Consider the following 17,249-nt stretch of genomic DNA (forward strand, 5'->3'; position numbering starts at 1 on the left):
GTATAGAGTAAAATTTAATTTTTCAAATTTAGTATTTGAGTGTATCAAGTAATAGCGTATTCAGAGTAATTATTAGAGTATAAATAGTCTTACCCTTTAATAAATTAATAAAAAATAATGAGTTCATAAAAAAAATCATAAAATACAAATGAAATTTAAGGTTTATAATTAGAAAAACCGAACTGAACTAGAAATCGAGCGATTTGAAACCGAACCAATTGAATATACAAATCATTACTCATCAAAGAAATTATCTATAAAATCACTAGTTAGATCTCAAAAATACATGCTACTAAAGATTTTTGAAATTATTTTTTGCACCACTAATTTTTCTTTTTTATTTTTCCATTTTTATCAAGTAACCACTTTTGTGTTGTAATTGTTAGAATCTATTAAGAAATTTATGTTAAAGGACCATTTTACTCCCGGTGTCGTGTAAATCTATTAAGAAATTTACATTTTTGCGAGGACAAAAGTAATAAAATGGTCATCAAAATTTATGAAAAAGAAAAAAAGAAAATATTACATATATGGTCAATTTCACCGAATGGTTAAGTGGGCCCAAGCCCAAGTGTATAACAAGATGACGTGGCAAAAGTTCGGCCTTCCCAACTTGAAAAAGTACCCACATTTAGTACTATCCTTATTTCTTTTTCCTTTTTAATTTTCATCATATTTTCTTTTTTGAAAGATTTAATTTAAACCGCAGGCAGCGGCCTTATACATATTTCGTTTCTCTCAATAACAGCCTCACTTGCCAAATCCTCCATTTCTCTCCCTGTGACTGTGTGAGCGCGAGAGTTACAGAGACGAAAAATGGATATGGCAGTTAGCTTCTATAACAACTCTTCCTTCTCTTTACTCAAACCTAGAACACCTCATCCTTCGTCTTATTCTTCTACTCTGTTAGCCAAACAACACTTCGGTTACAACTTATCCTCGTCTCCAATCACCACCACTTCTCTGAAATTTCGTCACTGTAACACCGCCACTCAACGTCACAGGCGAATCCAATGCTCCGTTTCTCCGCCCGCCGAAACTGCCGCCGGTGACTTCACTTTCTCATTTATATAATTTTACGTCTTTCAGATATTAATTCTAATCTAATTTTCGTTTCTCTTCTAATTTGTGAATATTCTATATAATTAGGAGCTTGTTTAGTAACTTCATGATTATCTAGTTTTATTTTAAACCTATTTTGCTTACCTTTTAATATAGAATATGTTATTTTCGGGAATTTAGGATTTAATGTGAGTTGCTTTGTGCAATATTTAATACTTTGATGTTATTTTGCCACAGAGAAGAAGAGCCGGTTAATGAGGAGAAGCGATATAAGGAATATTGCGATTATAGCTCACGTTGATCATGGAAAGACGACTTTGGTTGATGCGATGTTGAAACAAGCTAAGGCAATATATCTCTGGAACTCACGGCGAATTGTTTTCCATAAATATTTCATTAGCTGAACTCATCATTTTTTTTTTGGAACCACTAATATGCATCGAGTAGACGTATCAAAAAGAATGAATTGACGAAGTATAGCTAAAGCTTGTATGTCTATTTCTCCAATGTATTAGAGCACTCCGAATAGGATGTTAGCTTGTAATCTTAACAACTTAAAGATTTTCAACTACGTAAAATTATGCGCTTAGTGCTTTTACTTATTATCTTGTGCAGGTATTTCGTGATAACCAAACTGTGAAAGAAAGGATCATGGACTCAAATGATCTTGAGCGTGAAAGGGGGATTACGATACTCAGCAAAAATACATCTATCACTTACAATGACACCAAAATTAATATAATAGACACTCCAGGCCATTCAGACTTTGGTGGTGAAGTGGAACGCATCTTGAATATGGTGGAAGGGGTTCTTCTAGTGGTACTTTTTTGCATCATCTCTTATATGGTTGCCTACTTTATAATTGATAAAATATGTTTCATCACTTTGGTAACCAGCTACCTACTTGCATTTTGTTACCACTATTTCTATCACTCTGCCAAAAACAAATTTCATTTGTGATTTGCTTCTGGTCTTGAAATAGTGTTACAGAGGTGAATAGTATTTCAACTTCCATGGTATGATAAAGTTACTTTTTCCCAACCCTCCTAGTTTTTTGACTGCTTTGATTTGTTGGAATAGAGTTTGGTGAAGTCTTCAACATGGGATTTAACTCTTGTGGATTTGACATAATAAAAGTCCTCTGTAGTATTCAAGTTCAGGAGTTTTGTATCTGTAAAATGATTTTATTACTTGATAAATACTTTTAGTGGAGAAAAAATATGGTGGTTGATTGCCATTATCATCAAGGTTAATGCTATGTCATTTATAACTTTCTTTGACGCTACTTTATTTTTTATTTTTTTGGAGACTTGCTTTTAATTCTACTACTTAGATTTAATAAATGTAGATGTCTTCATATTCGTAGATTAACATCTATGTTCATTTGTAGGTAGATTCGGTTGAGGGTCCAATGCCGCAGACAAGATTTGTTCTAAAGAAGGCTTTAGAATTTGGCCATGCTGTTGTTGTTGTCGTCAACAAGATTGATAGACCTTCAGCTCGCCCAGATTATGTCATCAATTCCACTTTTGAGCTATTTATTGAATTAAATGCAACAGATGAACAGGTAATATTGCATTTTGACCTTGTTTGTTAATCAAAAGCAGAGCTGTTTTAGGAAAACCATCTTGTGCCTGAATAGATTAATTGAGGGGATAAAGATGAATCAATATCAAGGAAGTTGATGGGTAAATGTTTCAGGCAATTAAAGTAGGGAATGATTTCTAGCCCTAATAAATTCTTTTTGGACTTTTCAAATTTTTTATCTTTTCTGTTCGAAGGTTTAAGTAGGACCAAGATTCCCAGAATCCCACTTGATCTAAGTTTTTATCTAAGCAAGTATACGCATTTGATTGGTAGTTAACAAATGAAAATACAAATAAAGAAGCATATCTTATCCATGCATGAATAACAATTTATATGCATCAACAGATCCTCCAGAAGTGTGGTAGCTTCATATGAGAATGGAATCTCAATTCTATCATGTAATATCTCCTAAAGTCTAATCTCTTTATGAATTTAATGTTACTTGCAGTGTGATTTCCAAGCAATATATGCCAGTGGTATCCAAGGAAAGGCAGGGCTTTCTCCTGACAATTTGGCTGATGATCTTGGGCCACTTTTTGAGTCTATAATGAGATGCATACCTGGACCACGCATTGAGAAAGATGGTGCACTGCAAATGCTTGTTAGTGAATGTTCTTGTTTCTCTGTTTCAACATATTTTCCTGTCTTTTTAATCATGTTATCTTCTAATTTTAATGGGACATGGTGCTGCAAAGTTCTGCAAGAATTACAGTTCACCACGGAATGGATAGTTCTGAACATCAATATGAATTAGTCGGGTTTTATGTGATGAGACCTTTATGCCACAAAGTAACTAGATGCTGACTTTTGAAAAGAATAGTCAATGGAAACTATCTTGAATGGATCTGTAAGGGGCTAATAGGAAGAACTTTAAGCTATCTAATTTATTTCTGGTTTTACATCAGTAATCTGGCTTTGGTCAACCAGCTTAAGTTTTCATATAGAAAACAGTGGAATAAATTTACTTAATAGATGGTTAACAATATATGCCCTTAGAAATAGATTGCATGTCTAGAAAAATGAAATAGATCTCATACAGGATTCCCGACCTAGAAGATTGAGCACATTAAATTACATTGAAGGATCCAAAATACCCCTTCAAAGATAGTAGAAAGCTTGGAAATGATACATTTTATCTTATGATTTTTCTGCAATTTTAATTTTAGGAGTCATCTAAGTTTTTCTGTTGACTTTGATTTGATTATTATGTTGTTTCAAATTTTATTTATAGGCTACAAACCTTGAATATGATGAACATAAAGGACGAATAGCTATTGGACGCTTGCATGCTGGGGTTCTGCGAAAAGGAATGGAAGTGCGGGTGAGTTTGTTTTGAATCTGGAGATTACTCTTGAGCTTATACAATTAATTGTCACAAGAATAAAGGGCCAGTTGTCAGTTTGAACCAAAATTCATTTTGCCCATATGATATGTTCTATCTATTTGACATTTTTCACCAATGCTTTATATCTATTTACACTTTTATGATGAGTTTATCTAATTCTTCCGGTATTTCTTGTAATGAAGTCTACTCTTGAGAAATCAGATTGAAATATTAATTGGATTTCATATATAAGAAAAAAGTAAGCATCTTTTTTTTCTTCTTATCATTTGACTTTTCTTATTACCCTAAGGTATGCACCTCAGAAGATTCATGTAGATATGCAAGAATTAGTGAGCTTTTTGTGTACGAAAAATTCAGTAGGGTTTCTGCTGAAATTGTGGCAGCTGGAGACATATGTGCTGTTTGTGGAATTGATGACATTCAGGTAAGACTGGATCAATTTTGAATTATTTTACTGTTATCTTCATTTTATTTAATTTCATGGTATGTAATAGTAGTAAAAGTTTGATCTTAGAGATTCTCCGTGTCTTTATGTAAACCTGTCATGACTTAACTTCTTTCTTCTTTGATCAGATTGGGGAGACAATTGCAGATAAAGTATCTGGAAAACCACTGCCTTCTATTAAAGTGGAAGAACCAACTGTAAAAATGTCTTTCTCTATAAATACTTCGCCATTTGTTGGCCGTGAGGTATGTTTATTGAAAGATACTCTACAAACTGGGTAAACAGCTTTCTCTACATGCATTGTCTACTCGTTTTCCAATGAGGTTTAGTTTAAGGAAAATTTCTAGGGAAGCCAAGAGATGAAAGTGCTCAACTCAAATAAACTACACTATCATTTTTTATTATATTAAGTGTTTCTTTCAATTTTAAAAGGTCTGCTACAGAATATATGAGTAATTTTGGGATGAGTACTGCTTGTTGTTCACATTTGTAATTTTTTTCTGGACATGCAAAATAGAAGAAATAAAATCCAATGCTTTTTCGGGGCATTTTACTTTAGTTGCATGCCCATGCACTTACAGAGGGTCTTCTCACGTTGCTATTGCCTTAATGATTATTGTGTTTGTTTTCAGGGAAAATACGTTACTAGCAGAAACTTACGAGATCGACTTTACCGTGAACTTGAGCGAAATTTGGCTATGAGAGTTGAAGACGGTGAAACGGCAGATACATTTATCGTTAGTGGGCGTGGTACTTTGCATATCACTATCCTGATAGAAAACATGTAAGTATAAGCTATCTTATTCCTCTGCAATCTTCCTGAGCAAGCCAGTTCTAAATCATCTTGTATTTTAGGCGTAGAGAAGGATATGAATTTATGGTGGGACCTCCAAAAGTTATTAATAAGAAAGTGAATGAAAAATTGCTGGAACCATATGAGGTGATTTTCTTATCCTTTCATCAGAATGCTTGTCTAGGCATGCATATGCATTTTGATGGTTGTACATGCACACATACTTCAACTGAGAGAAGAAACATTGTTCTAAGGATAACAGCTTGATTAAGAGAATATATCATTAGATGGTAGCCAATAATGCTGTGGTATGATCATCATGAAGATGTGGCATGTCAACCTTTTGCTTCTCTTGTCCTTGAAGCTTCTCATAGACACCAGCATTTTTTTATTTTTCTCAACTCTCATTGGAATAGCTTGTACATATGGACCATATGCATGTGGATGAATAAATGGCAACAATAGATGAGGCAATGCTTTCACCTTTGCATTATAATGGATCATAAAATTGTAAAGCCATGATTTGACATCTAATTATAAGAATTTCTCAAATGCTTGATAATAAGAAAAACAGTTGTGTTTGTCTTATTGATCGAAAAACCAAGTTATCCAATGATCTGAAATCACATCTGAAATTGATGTAGATCGCCACTGTGGAGGTACCAGAAGAACATATGGGGCCTGTGGTTGAACTTCTTGGCAAAAGACGCGGGCAGATGTTTGATATGCAGGGAGTTGGGTGTGTATTAACATTTTTTTTTCTATTCTATTTTTACATTAGCTGTTAATTTTTACCGTGAACAATTTGAGGTACAAAGTAGTGTGGCATTTATGGAATTAGAGATGCACATGTAGATTGTAGATATTTTATAATTGGACTTTATGATAGGTTGCCAGCCTATTCTTGCATATGCACAACTAATTGTATGCATATTCTTTGACCGTGTATCAGTAAAGGTAAACCAGCTCATACCAAGAATTGCTGTGAAATATGCCTTGACTATCTTTTGGATACTAGGCTTAAAATCTTTGACAGTCCAACCTCTCTTGGACCCTCGGTAAAAAATATTCATCTTTTGGGTTTTAGGTAACATGTAGAGCTTCAGTCTTTTGTCATTGGCATTGCAGTTACTTCATGAATTAAACTGTGGTTACTTGTGAAATTTATGGTTTTAGTCCATAGATGGCAGTGTGCGCTATTCCTTTCCTTTCCATATGATGATGGCACACAGTTTCTTAATTACTACACAGCTGTGTTTTTATATGCATAATTGAGCCATGCAGCCCTTGTATTTGCACTTTCTTTATGCGACAAGGATCTAATATTGAGACTTCATTTATGAACTAGGTCGGAAGGAACAACATTCCTTAAGTATAAAATTCCAACCCGTGGCCTTCTTGGATTACGAAATGCAATATTGACTGCTTCACGTGGCACAGCAATTCTCAATACAATTTTTGATGGTTATGGACCTTGGGCTGGTGATATTTCTACAAGGGATCAGGGTTCATTGGTAATTTCCAATTTCTTAAAATCTTTTGACCACTGCAAAATTTGAAAGTAAATGATATGAATAATACGGCCACCGTGGGCTGGCCCTATTGCTATACTGGATATAGCTCTGGCCATCAAATTACTTTTGAAGAAATGTCCAAGCTTTGAGATGCTGATTTAGTATTTCATGGATGGAAATTAATCTAACTCACAATAACTGTTCATTGCCTTATTAAACATCAAAAACCATTTTTCGCTATTGCAAAGCAATTATGTTTCATAAATTTGTGGTTGTATAACTCACATTGTAACAGACCCCTATGTCCCTTGGAAGGGGGAAAGTCTCCCGCCTGTGTCAATGCTAAATTTAATCAGTGGATGATTTTCAGGTTGCCTTTGAGGATGGAACGACTACTTCTTATGCTCTTTCTAGCTCACAGGAAAGGGGGCAGATGTTTCTTGGTCCCGGAGTGGATGTTTACAAAGGTCAAATAGTAGGCATCCATCAGCGGCCCGGTGATTTATCTCTTAATGTGTGCAAGAAAAAGGCAGCCACGAATATACGTTCCAACAAAGAACAGACAGGTGAGAAACAGCTTTTCTCTTACCTTTCTATCCAAAAGAGTATAATTTGACTACTTGATTGCTTCAATTTTTATGTTTTTCTTCCTCTTTTTCAATGTTTTGTTGATGCTTTAATGGGCATAGGCAGAGAATGCCCAATATCAAAGTAGGGAGGGTTAAGTTTTGTCTGTTTAATTGCCATATGAATCTTCTGCGACTTGCTTTGACTGGAATTTTGCTGCTTAAGATAGGAAGTGCTTATCATTCATGTTCTCCTTCCTAAACTATTGAATTGGGTCAGGCAGCATGGATTTAGTCTAAATTGCCAAAAAGAAATAATTGCAAATGGTCTTCCATATCCCAAATAATTTATTTTTACAATAATGCTAGATCTCCTATGTTTGATCTCTAATTTCTTTCTTTTTTCTGATCAATTAAACTTACTAACTCAGAATTTGGTTTATGCAGTGGTCCTTGATACTCCTTTGGATTACAGTCTGGACGACTGCATAGAGTACATTCAAGAAGATGAACTAGTGGAGGTCACTCCCTTGAGCATCCGTATGTGCAAAAATCCAAAGTTTGTGAAAAGGGGGCGGTAAATATCTCTTGGATTTACACAGTGTGGATTAGTCAACAAAGCTTTCCTTGCGATATTACGAATTAGAGCGAAGCTACATATTTCTGCAATTGGATTCTTTTCTCATTTTGCTCCATTTGAAGCTGCCTTCACAGCTATATTTTTATATACTGGGATTCTTTGGAAAAATTCAGGTATGTTTGAGTTTTTCCTCGTATAATTATTGTATATACAGTTAGGGCACAGTGAAGTCATAATTTTGTTAAAGAGGTTTAGTAGCCAATATGCTGTTAGGTAATGGGGCAGCTGAAGATTTTGAGTTGAGCGGCAATGCAGATTCAGACAGTCACTTTGCTAACCGACTGAAAATGATAAATTTCAGGTTTATTGTAATTCTATCTCCAATTTTAGCATAATAATAAATCAAAACATATTATAAACAAAGTATTTTTTTTCTTTCATAAAATTATGGTTATTTATTTATTTATTTTGTTATTGTTTCTCACACAACACTCTTTTATCGGATATAACTCGTGCCATTTCTTTTTCGCTACAATTATAGTGATTAAATTCATCTATCATAGCAATTACTTGCAAAATGTTTATTTTATGAACATTATCTGCGATGCACACCGAGTCTCTTGCTTTTGAAAAAAGTTGATTGTTCATAGACAATCAAATAAAAAACTCAAAAGAGGAGGCTTATTCTTGGCTTATCTTCTATCTTTCTTTCCTATTCATTAAACCTGTTATTTGTGAGTGGAATTCAAACTTAATCTCTTCTACAACCGGCAGCCATAATAATTTCTATCCATTATCTTGAGAACATAATTTTAATGTTAATTACTTTAATTTGGATTTGATAACTTTATACAGCAGCAGGCACGATATGAAAAATTGAAAATGCCTTGCCAAAGAAGTTTGAAACTTCAAAGAGAGGGAGATATCACTGGCCTATTTGGGTTTTGATTATCTTTTAAGGCTTGATTCGGTTTCTCAACATGGGCGTGGGGTGTTTTATTTTCCCGCTTCATTTTTTCTTTCAATTTCCACGTCAATTTGACCTTTTCCAGTCTCTCCACTAGAGGTGGCCAATGGGCTAGACGACATGAGGCACGGCACGGGTATGACACGTGTTTGTACAGCACGGCACGGCACAAGCATGTTTTGGTAGAGCACGTGGCACGGCACGACACGCATGTGGGTTGGGCCAGACTTAGAATTTTAGGCACGTGGGCCTTAAAAATACGACACAATTAGAGATGAGCTAAAGTATGGCCCACGAAAAAGTACACAATAAGCATGTTTCATTTTTTAATAAAAGTAAACTTAAAATTTTATAATTTTATAAATAACTTGAAATTGAATCTTTTAATATATTTTATTGGCTCAAGTTTTTTAAATTTATTTAATTCTTAGTTTAAAAAAATTATAAATTGATTTATGTTTATACTTTATTAAATAAATAATTGATATCATGATTTTAATAAATAAAATTATAAATATCATGATTTTATAAATATCTATTAATATTATTATAAACTATGATATATGACTCTACGTAATTCCAAGTTAACAATTAAATTAACCCTTAAAAAAATTATTATTATTGTTGTTGTTAAGTACTAAAAAAGAATTATAATACCATAAAGTCAAACTTAGTAACTAATATTACATTCTCCTATTATTACTAATTTATTATTATTGAATATGGACTTGAGTTTTAAATTTTTTATTCTATTAAATTTGAATGAAGGCACATGGATCCAAAAAAAGTACATAAACTTGAAAAAAAATAAGACAACAACTTGGCATGCTCTCTTAAAAAAATAAAAATAAAATGAAAAAAACTTAGTGGACTTTTTTTCCTAGGCATGGCACGGCACGTGTAGGCACGGCACACGGGCCTAAGCAAAAAAAATTAGGCACGGCACAGCACGAAACGCATAGTGGGCATGACACGGCATGAGCATGAGCACGCGTGGGCTTCCTTTGATGGGCCTAGGCCGGCACGGCTCGTTGGCCATCTCTATTCTCCACCATTAAATCCTTACGGTGCTTTCTCAGTATTCAGATTCTCTGACATGCGACGATTATTGAAAATTTTAGCAATCTCTTAAACATTATTTTTTTGTTCAATTTGTTAAAAGAAACATTACCTTTTTTAAGGTAAAAATTCATCTTATCAAAGATTCAAATCTTCTCAAATAATTTTAGCCGAAACCCTAGCTATCGCTTCAACCATCACCCACAACAGCTGCTGCTGCTAGTTTTTTTTTTATCAATCGGGCCACCATCAAAACCAACAAGTGCCGCCGATCGTAAGCCACCCAAGCTCACTGCAGACCAAATCCCAACCAAGCATGCAGCACTTCAATCTGTCGTCAACTACCACAATCACCTTTCACGGTCACTGTAAATTGATATACCAACATTTCTTCATATTCATTGTGCCTGCATGGGTCTGGCTAAGTTGGAATTTCAAGTCTTCTTTGTTGTCCTTATCATTTCCTGTATATTCTTCTAGCTTCATAATTTACAACAAACTCAAGTGAAAAGAATGGAGTCATTGTTTAAGGATATGTTTGGAAAAAAAATTGGATTAGATTACTTTCAAGATTAGATTGGATTATATTATCTTAGATTACGTGGAATAAATATAGTGTTGACTTTTGTTTGGTGCAATATCGAATAGGATTATAATAGTGTTGTTCTATATTTAACATTTTATAGGATAATATAATAAAAATAATAATAATTAGCATGAAAATTAAGTGAAATGAACTCTGCTTAAATTACTCTTCAACTACGATAAGTGATAACTCTATGAAATGAGAGTTATTATGGCAATCCTATACTTAAATCAATATCATTTAGAGAGTAAATGAGGTGTTTTTATTGCATTTTTGTTATATTTTGCTCAAACATTCATTTTAGTTTATTCTTAATAAGTTTTGCTTGATTTAGAGTAATTCGTGCTCAAATTGTGTGCATAATTGTAGATTTTCAGAAGCTTATAATTCATGGAAGGAATGCGGATGCAATAGGCTGGCAAAAACGAGAAAGAATATGGCCACAAAAAGAATTGAAACAAAATCTGGAGTAGTGCAGTGCTGTAGCCGTTGCTGGAGCAACCATTGCTGTAGCAATCCTGAAACAACATTAGAGAAAACTTAGCGAGGGACATCTGCAGAATTGTGATCTACAGCGCGCCCTAGACTTTCGTTTACCCTAATTTTCATTATAAAAAGAGCGCACATCACATGAAAAGGTGGCAGTGAATGAACATTGGAGAAATCGATAGGAAAATAAGGGAAGAATCAGAATTAAAGGGAAACAAGTCTGCACTAGTGAAAAATTCATAATAATCACTTGGATTCTATTTGTTATCGTTTCTTTACTTGTTCCCTTCCTTACTCTTTGACTAAACCAATGTATTTTATTATCAGTATTTTGTTGTTTCTTTTTCTTTTTCAAAGTATGAACTAAATCTATTTGTAGTTGAGTAACAAACAATCTTAATGGGTTTTTGACTGTTCTTATGTGTTGCTGCACGATTGCTATAGCATTTTACTCAAATAGTTTTTGTTATAATCATTATTTCAGTTGACCACCCATTTAATGGTTCAAGTTAAGAGAGAGCCGCAAAAAGGTCTGTCTTAGTGGATATTATTAGAGTAATACTTGATCTTAATTTAAGTTTCCTGGATTAAGTTTTCTTGAGTCCAAAAGGGCCATACTTGAGTTAAGATTTGTGAAGAACTACACATAGGAATTTACCTTGTAGGGTAGAGAGAGTGGATGTTCATAATGTCATACCTTATGTGGAATAGCAACTGGTCATTGTTAGGGTACTTAAGGGTATGAGAAGTCCAACAAGCGATAGCTGAGGATACTCAATAATTCTGCCCAGTGCTGTAAGAATTATTGTAACAACTGGTGTTAAATTGATGGAAAGTAGTCAGCCCATGAAGAGAGTTTGATCATTCAGCTACTTCATTCTCATTAAATTCTTTTACGCAACTTATCTAGTTTACTTCTTTACTGCATTTATTTGTTTTATTTTCTTTACAATTGTTAATTTTGGTAGTAATCAACTTTAATTAGGTTCCTATTAAAATAAAGGTAGACTGCATTATCGTGATTGCTGTAACATTTCTAGTAACATCAGCCCCTGTGGAGACGATTTTAAATATTCATCACTTTATTACTTGTTGTGTACACTTTTACATTGGCATCAATAGCAATTAAGTAAAAATAACCAACAATAAATCATTTTTAGTTTTCAGTGGCAAAATTCCAGGGACAAAGTTGATGCAATCAAGAAGATTTTCCAATTTAATGTGGTATCTAGACATGAGAAATATATAGGCCTACCATTTATGGTTGGAAGAAAGAAGACAAACTTCTTCAACGAAGTCAAACTCAAAGTGGTGAGCAAGATTGCGAATTGGTAGCATAGATTCTTCTCAAGCGGAGGTAAAGAAATCATTATCAAAGTTGTGGCTCAAGCGATACCAACCTATGCAATGAGTGTTTTTAAGCTTCCCATAAGACTGTGTGAGGATATACAAAAGGCAATGGCTAAGTTTTGGTGGAGATCAAAGGAGGACAAACGTGGAATTCATTGGGCAAGGTGGGAAAAAATGAGTCATGCTAAGAGTCAAAGAAGCCTTGGATTTAGAGAAATGTCCAGCTTTAATCAGGCATTGATGGCAAAGTAAGGATGTAGATTGTTGTAATATCCTCAATTATTAGTCACCAAAGTGTTAAAGGCCAAGTATTACAAGAACTCTGAATTCATGCAAGCTCAGGCTAGATCAAACCCTTCATACATATGGAGGTCTATACAGTGAGGAAGACAAGTTTTACAAAGAGGAATCAGGTGAAGGATTAGGAATGGAGAAAAGATACATATTTGCAAAGACAATTGGATTCCAAGGCCAGAAACCTTTAAGCCACTCTCTATTCAAAATTTGCTTGCGAAAGCTACTGTTTCAGAGCTCATTAATCTCGAAAATCAGTGGGATTAATAGAAAGTGAAGCAGTGGTTCATAGAAGATGATGCAAATGAGATTTTGAAAATTCCACTACCTAGAAGACCAAGAATGGATGAAATCATTTGGCATTTTGATAAAAGAGGTTATATTCTGTTAAGAGTGGATACCAGTTGGCCTTAAAAATTAAGAATCCTGATAAGTCAAGTTGCTCATCCAAAGGGCTTCATCACTGGTACCTTTTATGGACACTGCAATTACTAGAAAAGATCAAAATTTTTATGTGGAGAGCAACTCAAAATCAACCGCCCACTATTGAAAACTTATGGAAAATGAAGATACGGCCTGAGCCTGTCTGTCAAATTTACAAACAAGAAATGGAAAGTACATCTCATGCTTTGATATACTGTAAAGTTTCCAAAAAGATATGGATTCGTGCACTTTTGAAACATGTTGGCTATTATGCATGCAATGGCTAAAAAGTTGAACAAGTCAAATATTGAAATCTTTGTGGCTCTTTGCTGGGCTATCTGGTATAGTAGGAATAATTAGATTTTTCAGGGAAAAAAGTTAAATCATTTCCTAACTGTGACAAGAGCAGAAGTTGTGTTGGAGGCTTACAAAAGAGTGAAACAGCAAGGGCAAGGAGCAGAGGCAAAGCATAACTCATCAACACAACAGAATTGGATCCCTCTACCTGCTAATGTTTTCAAGGTTAATATTGATGCTATTGTTAACTTCGGAAAACAATTAACAAGATTGGGGGTAGTGATAGAGACTCTAATAGCAAAGTTATAATGGTTGCTGTCAAATCCACGCAATTCACAGGAGATGTAAAGATTGCAAAAGCAGAAGCTGTAGAATAGGGCTTAGTTTAGGAAAGAGTGCATCCCTTCACTATCTAATAGTGCAGCCTGATTGTCAAGATGTGGTGAAGTTGGTAAACAAAAAAGAGGGTAGCAAAACAGAGATTATGTGGCTAATTTCCGAAATCCAAAACCAAAGCAAGGACTTCCAAAATGTTAGTTTCCATTACACCCCTAGATCATGTAATGCTCATGCCCATTCCTTAACTGAATTAGCATTAATGAGTAATGAAACTGTTGTATGGCTGGAACCTATGCCAGTTGAAATTGAATCTGTATTCTCAAATTTAAGTTAATGAAATTGTCACTTTCCTTCTAAAAAAAAAACTCTGCTTAAATTTTGACAATAGCTTTTGAACAAAATTTGCCTTCTATAAATGAAATCAATTTTAAAAAAAAAAGCAACTAATTCAATAATACTTCACATCTCAATATGTAACCACCTACATAAACAATACTTACACTATATAACATTACCAAAAAAAAATAAATTCCACAAACTATATGGCAACAATTCAATCTAAATAAGATACAATTTCTCATATAATATATTTAATTACATAAGACAATAACAAAACAACTGTTTATAAAGTACTTGATACATTATACATGTTCATCACTAAGCCACTCTAACACATGGTTAAACACTTACAAAAAGATGGTGGGTACTATTTGTTACAAACAATTTAGAATCACTCACGAAAAAAATCTTATTCATATGATTAGTTACAAAAAAAAAAAAATGTCATCATCAGCTTTATAGCCTTACCACATACGGTTAATCTTGTGTACAAAAAAGAATTCCAAAAATACCACATTTAATCAATCATCATACCCACCTAAGATAAGTTTTTTCAAAAATTCATTTCTTTCTTCATCATTTTGCATTGTCCTAAATATTTCTGCATGTTCTGGTTGTTTCAGCAACATCTTTTGCACCTTCACTCTTTGATGAAGTGAAAGGTTGTTCATTCTTATCAACATGTCAGCAATAGGGGTGGGCAAAATCGGGTTCGAGTCGGGTTCGGGTCAATCCGATCGGGTTTTGGATTATTCAGGTTGGACAAATATTAATCCGAATACAACCTGATTTTACAACCAGACCGATTTGATCCGATATATATTCGAGTTGGTTCGGATTGGGTTAAACTCGGGTAGAATCAGATTAGGGTTAATGGATCGAATTGAGTTCGGGTTTAATCGGGTCGGGTGAAAGCTTCAAAATTAACCATAGCTAATTATATAATATATACCACGAAATGAAAGCTTCAAAATCAAAAGCCATAAAGGGCAAAAACTTGGGTTGGGTACTCAGGTTAGAGGTTTGGCCTTGGAGCAGTAGATCACATACGAGTTTTCAGTAGTAGATCGGTGGCAGTAGGAGGTAGCATATGGGCGGACGTGCAGCAGCAGATCGCGAACGGCTGGACGCACGGCGGCAAATCGCGGGGACTGGTCGAAGTTCGGAGAGACAGTAACAGATCGCGGCACTTGAGGTGGAGCGTGTGTGGCCTCCATTGGCAGTGGCCGTTGGGAGTCAACAGATCACGACATTGCTCTGTGTGTGTGTGTGTCTTGTGAGTTTTGTACTTTTGTTTGTGTTGTGAATATGTTCTGCTGTGAGTGATTTGTGCGTGGTGTGCGTGCGTTTAGGTTTCAGTTTTTTTTTAAAGCAACCCGATCGGGTATTGGATTGGGTATAATCCGACCCGATCACAACCAGATCGGGTTTACAATTTTCAATCCGATCAGGTTCTATACGCAACCCAATCCGATCCGAACCTGAAATTTTTCGGGTCGGGTTGGGTCGGGTATTTTGCCCACCCCTGGTCAGCAACACGTTTACCAACAAGATTATCTACATTTTGATTTGGCTTTTCCATCACATCCTGAAACATGTATGCAAACTTTTCCAAACTTCCAACAAATAGATCAATTCATACAGCCCTCTCCCTTTCAGACGATTTTTGTTTGACCTTGGTCCATTGACATGGGAGATAATCTTTCACCAACCTCAAACTTAGTTTCAAGACTATTTTCATTTTCATTCTCTATTATGTCAACAAGAGTTTCAACTCCTTTCTTAATAGCATGATCTTTTCTAAAAAATATATGCAAGTCTCTCATTTAATGGAAATGGTTTGTTCCTCCACCTTTAGCATTCTTATGGTGCTAAAATGACAAGAAAAAAATAAGAATTTTGTTCATAACTAAATGGCATTGGAAAAAAAATTCTTATTAAAAGTCACTAGAAAAAAAAAAATAACTTTCACCTGCACATAGATTGTCATGCCTCATCACTATCAACTTCATCACACTTTTTTTCATCATTCCAACCAAAGCCACTTGTGTTAAGCACATCAAACACTAATCCATAACTATTCTTCAATTTTTTTAAATTTTGATTCCACATGTGGGCTAGCTTTTAGGCCAACATTAGGAAGTAACTTTGCCAATTGTTCTTCAATATGCCTATTAGCTTAGTTGCCCATAATCAACACGAAATCTGTGTGCTACCATTTCCTCTAATATATTCAGTAAAACTTCATCTTCTCTTGTCTATGGATGTCTTGTCCCTATTTTGTCCTTTTCCATTATTTTAATTAGTAGTTACACCATCCATCCCTACATAAGAATAATAATACATATATTAAAGAGAAAATATGCATTTATAGTGAAATAAGGTATAAAATATTGGCAACAAAGGAGAATAATAGAAAAATAAGCACTATATAAATAAAATAACTCATTTTTATAAAACATAAAAGTGTTAAATCACATGATATTATATAAAAACAAAATACAAAGTTCAAATACAATTAAAAACTTAAGCTAAAACTTCAAATTCCTTTATTTCTCCTCCAATTATTAAACATTTACAATGCTAAATTATCCCTTCATGAGTCCTCTACTCAGACGATGAAACTTGGCTAATGGTTTCACAATCCTCTAAATTGCTACTAGGGTTAAAGTCATCTATCTTACACTCATTGGATTATATAAAAGGCAGTGAGTATTATTATTCTACATTGAGTTTTTAAAGGATAGAAAATTGGACTTTGAATCTTAAAAAGTCCAAAACATCATTTTATTACATTTTTTACTGAAGCATGTTTCATATAGAAATACTCTTGATAACTAACAGGAGTACACCTACTTTTTCACTCTGATAAATGATATATTGTTCCTCTATATGGTGTTAAAAATCCTTCACCATTTGTGTACCCAGCATCCACAAGATAATAACCACCTAAACATTGAGAAGGTAAAATAGAATTAAGAAAAAATTAATTAGTTTAGGGCTGACTATTCTAAATCTATTAAAATAGTCTTACCTGTTGGACCTTTTAATATGTTTGCCCTAAATATCGCATTTTGAAGTACTCTGGAATGAGAAACTAAACCTTCCCACCCTAGTAACACAAATATAAACATTGTATCTTATGAACAAACCCCTAAGACATTCATTGCAATTTCACCTTTTCTTATTCTATATCTTGATTTATCAACTTTGG

The 17,249-nt window shown here is 34.2% G+C and overlaps 1 protein-coding gene across 2 annotated transcripts; it reads left to right on the plus strand.

Annotated features, from left to right (window-relative positions):
- The first annotated feature begins 695 nt into the window (after window positions 1–695).
- Window positions 696–8,315, plus strand: LOC102622117 (putative elongation factor TypA-like SVR3, chloroplastic). Of its 2 annotated transcripts, XR_003067240.2 has the most exons (15): window positions 696–1,048; window positions 1,300–1,409; window positions 1,678–1,881; window positions 2,453–2,629; window positions 3,098–3,250; window positions 3,881–3,970; window positions 4,284–4,418; window positions 4,568–4,684; window positions 5,072–5,223; window positions 5,295–5,379; window positions 5,877–5,971; window positions 6,581–6,746; window positions 7,117–7,312; window positions 7,760–8,065; window positions 8,166–8,315. XR_003067240.2 is itself a non-coding variant. In XM_006489865.4 (14 exons), exons 1-14 carry the CDS (start codon window positions 817–819, stop codon window positions 7,891–7,893), a joined length of 2,046 nt encoding a protein of 681 aa, XP_006489928.2. In that variant the 5' UTR covers window positions 696–816; the 3' UTR covers window positions 7,894–8,315. The 2 variants fall into 2 exon arrangements, 1 of the variants encoding a protein (XP_006489928.2); XM_006489865.4 differs by having other exon boundaries at window positions 7,760–8,315.
- The last annotated feature ends 8,934 nt before the right edge of the window (window positions 8,316–17,249 follow it).

The sequence above is a fragment of the Citrus sinensis genome, chromosome 9 (assembly GCF_022201045.2).
Source record: "Citrus sinensis cultivar Valencia sweet orange chromosome 9, DVS_A1.0, whole genome shotgun sequence".
Classification (NCBI taxonomy): Eukaryota; Viridiplantae; Streptophyta; class Magnoliopsida; order Sapindales; family Rutaceae; genus Citrus; species Citrus sinensis.